Below are 8,402 nucleotides of genomic sequence, written 5' to 3'. Positions count from 1 at the left end.
AAGACATGAAACTTAAACTAATTTAAAGAAACAGTAAAACAAGAACATGAAAATATATCATTTCAATATTGATTGGTACTAAAATAGCATTATTTTTGTTTATCCAACTTAAATTTTACTGCTACATATTCTACATATTTTGTTTTCGTGATAATTTTCATCAACATACATTTTAACTAGCTAGCTTCACAAAAGGTACACAAAACATGAGGATTCCTCAATCACGTATGACATGCATCAAATGGAAATAATTCTTACAACAGATTCACGTTTTACACGATCCATATAATACTTAATCCACAAGTATGATGGTGCTCTCACTCACCAGACAAACAACCAAATTTATTGTTGACGTACATCACAAAGAACAAGGCAAACAAACGGACAAACACCCAATCTCGATCGATCACCATGGCATATATCTTAACAATCCAAACATACATTTATTTTTTGGGACATTATATAGTACTTATACATCTAAATCCATCCCGTTATTATCTTAGTTTTTCAAAGGTTGCCATTTTGGACTTTTGCTTCAAGCTGCTGCTGCTTTTCCTCGTGGATCATCTTGTTATTGCTTAAAGCTCTTTGTTTCTTCTGAGTCTCAGTTGGAAGCTTCACTTCTGTTGCCAAACCCACAAGTTCAAGAAATCTTATGACATACCAAGTAACATCAATTTGCCACCATTCCAAGCCGTGTCGAGCTGAGTGCTGAAAAGCATGGTGATTATTATGCCAACCTTCTCCAAGTGCCAGAAATCCAATCAACCTGGGGATAAATAACATTTTTCTCATTTAATTTCCATACATACATATTCGCATAAACATGCTAGAGTGCATATAGCAGCTAAGTTTAATAGAAACAAGATCTTAAATGTTATTTTAAAATGTTAGCCATGCTACCGGGAAAAAAAAAATGTACACATCTATCACAAAACTAATTTGCAATAGATAGATGGATTTGATATCGATCTAACATGTTATTCTGCAAGGTTAGCCAAGCCACCATGAACAAAAAAAAAAATAGAATCTATCACAAAGCTTATTTGCAATAGATAGAGGTGTCCGAAATTAGAGCTGATCTATTTTGCAATGCTTAGATTTTCCGATGACATATTCTATATAGGCTTAATTGTCAAATTATCCCATAAATTTGGATATAATTGTTAATTTACATCGCAAACTTGCAATTGTGAAAATTAGCCTCCACAACTGTAGTACCCCGGAAATTCGTTATTATTTTCTGAGGATTTTCCGGAATCTAATTTGTGGTTATAGGACAGTTTCATGGATCGTGGAAGGAGTGGAAGTGTTTCGAACGAATTATTATTCGAAGAATATGGTTTTAAGGGGGGTGCAAAGGTTGACTTTTTATACGTTGGGTTTCTCCAAAAACTTTCTTCATGAAAGTCGTAGAGCGCGTTGATACGAGTTCATGGACATGTGGAACGCGGAAATCGGAGTTCGTATGAGAAAGTTATGAGCAATTGAAATTTTAAGAAATTTCTATAAATAGGAAAATTTCCAAGATTTTTTCATAAAACGCCAGAAATTTCCTTTTCTCATTTTCTTCCCCAAAATTCTCTCCGTTCTCTCTCCTCACCCCAGACCCAACCCAAACCCGGTGATCCGACCCGAGTTTTCCGGTCGTTCCCGACGTCCGCCGGCGACAAGACCAACGCAGACGTGGTCGCTGCCATCTCTCCGTCCACCCTCTGGTACTCGATGGCGACGGCAACCACTAGAAAGTGGAGATCAGAGCAGCTACAGTAACCGAAATCGGATCCGGCCAGATTTTCCCAGTTTCCGGCGACTCCTCGGCCGATCCTTCTTGGTTTTGGAATCTCCTCCTCCTCGTGATCATCCTCATACCCGCCTTGAAAGACGATTTTGCGTGTGGAGTGAAAGATCAAGGTTTGAAAATCAGCGGTGCACAACGAATCTGGAGCTTGATAAGACGGCAGAGATTGATCGATCTTACAAGCGTGATCTCGGACGATCTAGACCAATCTAGGCTTAACTCCAGGTATGAAAGTTGCTCTACTCTTCATAATGAACATTTTTGGATGGCTTGATTGTTGTGATTTTGAGTTTGGTCCGGCGGCGGTGTTCCACCGCCTGTGGCGGCGTTTCGGCCATGTAAGAGACAGTTTCTGGTTTTATATATCATCTACTCGTCGATATGAGCGTTTTGATATATAATGCATAATTTTTGGTGATCGAATGAATATGTTATGATTTTTACGGTTTCGAACAGTTCGATTATTCGATCCGTGAGGATTCGAGCATTCGATCGGCTTGTGGTTTTGGCATATCGATCGTAGAAGTGTTCTGGAGACTTTGGGTGGTCTCAGATGTGGTTCCGCCTCGATTGGCGTTACTTTTGGGGATTTTGTTCAAAATGGGGGTTTCAAACTTTAATCACTTTGTGATTCGTGCACTAAATCGAGACCCTATGTGTTTAGGTGCTTGTTGGACTTCTTGAATGGATTGCGGCGATTGTGCTTGTTTTGGTTAGCGTGTAAAGATGCAGCAGGATTCAAAGGTGAGTAAATCTCACGATATTCGTTATGAGCATGACTGATATTCGTTATGAGCATGATCAATATTCGTTATGAGCAAGATTACCATATTGTCTTGGAGTTATTAGGTTAACTATGACTATAGTTGGTATTAGTGGCATTCCTGAGTGAATGACTACGTATATATATATTTACGTGAAATATATATGTATTGGTGCAATTGTTGTGATATGGGCAGCATAGGACGTACTGAGTTCAGTATCGTTGGAAATAGTGAAATTGAGTATTGAGTTGTGATGATAGAATTTCATTTGTTGAGATACCATGGGTCTAGTATGACCATCTTAATTGGTGATTTAAGATATGGTAGCTTGTGTAGGAATATTTGTGTAATGAATCGTTGAAATCAGTGTGATGAATATTGTGATGTTTGTCATGTAAAGCTTGTGTAGGAATTTCTGTGTAATGAATCCATGACATCAGTGTGATGAATCTTTGTGATAAGTACCATGTAAAGCTTGTGTAGGAATATTTGTGTAATGAATCGTTGAAATCAGTGTGATGAATATTGTGATGTTTGTCATGTAAAGCTGGTGCAGGAATATCTGTGTCATGAATCCATGACATCAGTGTGATGAATCTTTATGATGAGTACCATGTAAAGCTTGTGTAGGAATATTTTTGTAATGAATCGTTGAAATCAGTGTGATGAATATTGTGATGTTTGTCATGTAAAGCTTGTGTAGGAATATCTGTGTAATGAATCGCTAACATCAGTGTGATGAATCTTTGTGATGAGTACTATGTAAAGCTTGTGTAGGAATATTTGTGTAATGAATCGTTGAAATCAGTGTGATGAATATTATGATGTTTGTCATGTAAAGCTTGTGTAGGAATATCTGTGTAATGAATCGCTAACATCAGTGTGATGAATCTTTGTGATGATTGCTATCTGTGTGATGACCGACAAAATCTGCGTGATGATCAGTCGGACATTGCTATCTGTGTGATGACCGGCAAAATCTGTGTGATGATCAGTCGGACATTGCTATATGTGTGATGACCCGCGAAATCAGTGTGATGATCAGTAGGATGATGGCTATTTGTGTGATGGCTGGTGGAATCTGTGCGATGACTGCACGGTAGCGGAGCTGAATTGTTATTAAGTTAACAATGATCGGGAAGACTGCTATGATGGTCGGGGCTACCTACGGACGTCAGAGTGTGGGGTTACGATGACTACTATGACTCAAATTGCTTGACTTAATGTGACCTCCTGAACTAAACTATATGCAGGGGTTACCATGAATTGTTTTGCTTGTTTTGAATTGAGATTGCCTTGTTTTCTTCTTGATTTTATTGATTAATGGTTTGATTTATCTTAAGAGCCATAGTGGTGACGAATTGTACTCTGTGGTGAGGATAGGAAGGTGATTCTTTGATTTTTCATCTTTGATGTCATGTTGATGACAAAGGCTCTAGTGGAGAGGGAATGAGTGTGAACTTGGAATTCGCCGTAGTGCGTTAGAATGGTATCAAACATTTCTTGAGGAAGTCTTGTTTGACTGAAATTTGTGTAATTGGATGCTAGGTTAAGAATCTTAGCATAAGGCTTTAGTCACAAGTTGACTTATGTAAGCATGATATGGAAGGATATGGAATTGAGGTTGTAGGCGTGAGTTATGTGCATATCGTGTTTAGGTTGAGGTGACTTAAGAATGTATTTATGCTTTGTGGTTTTGAGTTTACTCATACTTCATAAGCTTACCGGGTTTGTTGTGTGGCAACCTGGTGCACTATTCAATGGTGTAGGGGTTAATCTTGCAGGTCAGGGTAATCGTGACTGAAGCTGAGGTCGCGTGCTGAGAGCATTACGGTAGGAAGCGATTTCACCGTTATTAAGACTTCCGCTCGTAGTAAGCTCTGAGGAGCATTTACTTATTATTTTGTTGTGGTAATTTAATTTGTAAACTTGTTAATATATGACTCTGCGGAGCGGTTATATATTGACATTGTGGGTTCAGGGCATCAGTATGTACTTTGTTTAAAAGGAAAAAGTTTTCAAAGTATTTTGTATTGATGGCTGAACCATCACACATGTATAATTATGAGATTATATATATATATATATATATATATATATATATATATATATATATATATATATATATATATATATCGATTTTTAATTCGGTTTAAAAATCAAGGCGTGACAACAACTTAGGAAGAATTGCTAATTTACACATACCCGTCAATTCTAATGTTTTCTATCCAAATGTGAGGCATGTGTCTTGCACATGAGGGGTAATATGGTTATTTTAATTTTTGAGTTTTCTAATTAAGAGCAAATATACATAAAAATGAAAAATATTTTTTAGATTTTGAGATTTATGGCCTTCAATTTTTTTTTGTTAAATAACATTATATGTTTCAATAAGAATAAAAGTTAAAAATTATTGAATTGATGTTGTCATTCACCAAGAAACCACTAATTTAATTAAAAATGGAGTTGGGATAATTTTCAGTAATTGTGAGTGACAACCTCAATCTTATCAAGTGCTAATTTTTAATGTAACTATCTTATTGAGATAATATAATGTAATTTAATTTCAAATAAAATGACAAAGTGTGTGGGTTAATAATAGGTGGAAGACCATACTAATTTTTCAATGTATATTTGTTATTAATTAAAATAAAAATAATGAATGACCATATTAGCCCTTATATGTAGGGGCACATCCCTCATATTTGAATGAAAAATTTCAGAAATAACAGAGGGTGTAAATTGACAATTTTCACCAAGGTCAAGAGATTAATTCGGAAATTGCAAATTTGGAGTGCAAATTTTACGGGGATGTTTTGACATTTATGCCTTCTATATATTCTCCAAAAAAATCTTACCAATTGTTTCTAGATAAATCACCAGTTTCCCATATTTGTTGTCCCCATGTATGGCAGATTGAATTTATTCCAAATGTAGCATGGAGAAAAAGTACCGTCCTCACTCCCTGCCAAAAAAAAAAAGAGCAAGTTAATTAATATGTAAAAGGGAAATTTGATAGTACACACAAAAACAATCAGTAATTTACTTTATCCATGGATCATTCGAAGGCAGAAATTAACCACCAAGAATTTTTTTTGCTGGCAGCAAGTGCGAAGAGGTACTAGTTAGGGTGGAAAAATAAATTAAAATAATTTTGACGTGATTGTTTCCAATTAATAAAAAAAAGAATCTTTTGGTGACAATAGCAAATTAAATTTAGGGTCCTTGACCCAAAGCACTAAAATTGGACAAAATTACCCCACTTACTCAACAACAGATTTTTATTCTCTGTTACCCAATTTAACGTAGAAAGACAATTTTACCCTCAGTCAAATTAACAAACTACTCATATGTCCACGATCGATCTCTCTCTACTCTCTCCTCCGATCTGAAAAACTCTCTCTCTCTCTCTCTCTCTCTCCCCCACCTCCGGCCGACATCGATCCACTCCCCAGTCCACCTCCAGCAGGCGTAGATCCACTTTTCAATCTCCACCTCCGGCCGACGTTGATCCACTCCCCGATCTCCAACTCTGGCGCGGGTTGAGTTGTTGCCCAGATTCCATTGTAGCTCGTCGGTGAGCTCGCACAAGCTCGGCCCCGTCAGCCCAACCTCCATCGCGCCTCCTGGACGCCTCGCCATCTCCTTGACGTCGCCGATGGCCTCCTAGACGCCTCCGGTGCTCGATCCATGCTGTGGCAGAGGAGAAAGATGATTGGGTGGCCAGAGCTTTTCTCTGGGTGCCCAAATCAATTTCTCTTTTTAGTTTTTTTTTTTTGGGTAAAATGGGGGTACAGAAGGAAAGAAAAAATGAAAAAAAAAAGTTTCTATTGGGGCAATAGAAGTCTGTTAAAGGACCTTTTTTTTGGGGGGGGGGGGGGAGCAATAGACGTTTTGAATTGATATAATATTCTCGTTTTTTTCTTTAATCAAAGTTTTATTTGTCTAAATTTAAGGAGATTAGTTCCCATTCCGGCGACTGAAAGTTCTATTGGGGGGCAATAGAGGTTTTGAATTGATGTAATTTCCTCTTCTTCTTTTTTTCTTTAATCAAAGTTTTATTTGTATAAATTTAGGAAGATTAGTTCTCATTCCGGCGACTGACAGTTCTATTGGGGAGCAATAGAGGTCTATTGGGAGGTAATAAATATTTTCGGCGACCTATGAGATCTCCGACTACCTTTTTGGAGACATTCGGTGAGGTTTTTAGAGAAGTCCGGTGGTGGCGGCCGGTGACGGGAATCAGGTCATCGGTGATCGGATTCCAGCTATCGTTAGCCGAATTCCAGCCGTCGGTGACCGAACTCCAATGAAGTCTCCTATGGTTTCTCTCTCTTCCATTCTCTCTCTTTCTCTCTATGTAATAAATTAAGGGGTACGTGAGGGTAAAATAGTCTAAAAAAATAAATAAATAAAAAACATAATTGGGTATTAGGGAATACCTTATTAGAGTCTTCACAGGTGAGGGGGAATTAAAAAAAACTTAATAGGGTGAGTGAGAAAAAAATCCCTAAAATTAGGGTAAATAGACAAAAACCCCTAAATCTAACTAACAAGAAGAACAATATATAGGAGCAATTGTGCGTTTTACCATTCCCCAAACCAAAAAGGGCATTCCTCCCAGAAAATGTAATAGAACTCCGAGAGCTATATAATGAAGAGGGTATGTATAATGGAGAAACATATAGTACGGTTGTCCTTTCAAATCTCCAACATTCTTTAGTCGTGGTTCATACTGCAAAAAGAAATTAGAATTTGTAAGCTCAACATATATATTCTTCAGTTGTCCATTATTGGCATATATATATTTTGGTTCCAGGATTCCATAGTTTCTACTAATCAATCTTTTTGCTGTTAATTTTCTGCTTATATCTAGCATAGTTAAATTGTATGTAAATTATCTTAACACCATGGAGATTAGTAGTGAAGACGGCTAGGATTCAGACTCCACCAGAGGGAGAGAGCTAGGGAGATAATATATATATACACTTCCGTTTCGACCACGGTAATCGATTGCCGAACCAACATGACTAAACCAGAATCCTCTGACTGGGCTATGAGGGTCTTTCATAGTGTCTGTAAACTGATGGTGGGATCTGTGTACGCTCACCCAATCAAGTGGACTTCTCTGCAAATTTAAAACATGTTACCGATCGAAGAACAAAATATAGAAGTTAAAACTCATCATTTCATTAATCTTTTTTAGACTGATTAGATAAATTTGAGACACAAACCTGAAATGATAGAACCCCACAATAGGCAAAGAAGTACTCGAGCCATCTGGGAAGCTTAAAGCTTCTGTGGGAGAGATTCCTATGGAATGAAAGGGTTACACCGACACCTGAGACAAAGTAGAGCGCAATGGCCAGCCAAAACGCAGTCCAGGTGAAGTAAAACGGCGCAAAAAGAGAAAGCAAGTGCAAGAAGACGAGGCTGGTGACACTGCCTATGTCCATGACGTTCCATTCCCTCCCCCAAAACTCCACTCGCCATTTCACCAGCCAATAGTCCCAATCAAGCATTTTAGCACAGCTTGATCTACCTGATTCTGTGTCTTTTATCTTGTGGTGAGAATATTGCATGGGTTATTGTATTTGTGTGTTAGCTAGTTTTATATAGGGGCACAACATTATTTATTAACTTCATCCACCACCAATGTTGTAGAGGACGACATTATTAGGTGATGATAGGAGGACAACATTTTAGGTGATGATATTAAGTAGTTCTTCTTGGATAAAGTAATCTAGAGTTTACATTTAAAATCAATTGACAATGAATGGAGTGACCCAAACCCTTATAAATTCATAGACAAAGTCCCATTTTTCCCATGTGGGATG

General features: G+C 37.6%; 1 protein-coding gene across 1 annotated transcript; it reads right to left on the bottom strand.

The window, feature by feature from the left end:
- Positions 1-233: 233 nt before the first annotated feature.
- On the bottom strand, positions 234-8,146 carry LOC133745864 (palmitoyl-monogalactosyldiacylglycerol delta-7 desaturase, chloroplastic-like). The gene is made up of 5 exons (XM_062174026.1): positions 7,800-8,146; positions 7,553-7,693; positions 7,157-7,300; positions 5,424-5,530; positions 234-769 (listed from the first exon to the last, which is right to left on the bottom strand). The coding sequence occupies exons 1-5, from the start codon at positions 8,085-8,087 to the stop codon at positions 508-510; spliced, it is 942 nt and encodes a 313-aa protein (XP_062030010.1). The 5' UTR covers positions 8,088-8,146; the 3' UTR covers positions 234-507.
- Positions 8,147-8,402: the final 256 nt, after the last annotated feature.

The sequence above is a fragment of the Rosa rugosa genome, chromosome 4 (genome assembly GCF_958449725.1).
Source record: "Rosa rugosa chromosome 4, drRosRugo1.1, whole genome shotgun sequence".
Taxonomy (NCBI): Eukaryota; Viridiplantae; Streptophyta; class Magnoliopsida; order Rosales; family Rosaceae; genus Rosa; species Rosa rugosa.
Note: the sequence above shows the minus strand (reverse complement) of the source record. Positions and strands in the feature narration are given on the sequence as shown.

Bases quoted from the DNA above. Each gene is read 5' to 3' on its own strand.
- LOC133745864 (XM_062174026.1), bottom strand. From the start codon at position 8,087: ATGCTTGATTGGGACTATTGGCTGGTGAAATGGCGAGTGGAGTTTTGG. The intron at 7,694-7,799 runs GTTTGTGTCTCA...TTAAATTTGCAG, and splicing joins GTGGGGTTCTATCATTTCAG to AGAAGTCCACTTGATTGGGT. The intron at 7,301-7,552 runs GTATATATATAT...TTCTTTTTGCAG, and splicing joins ACCGTGGTCGAAACGGAAGT to TATGAACCACGACTAAAGAA.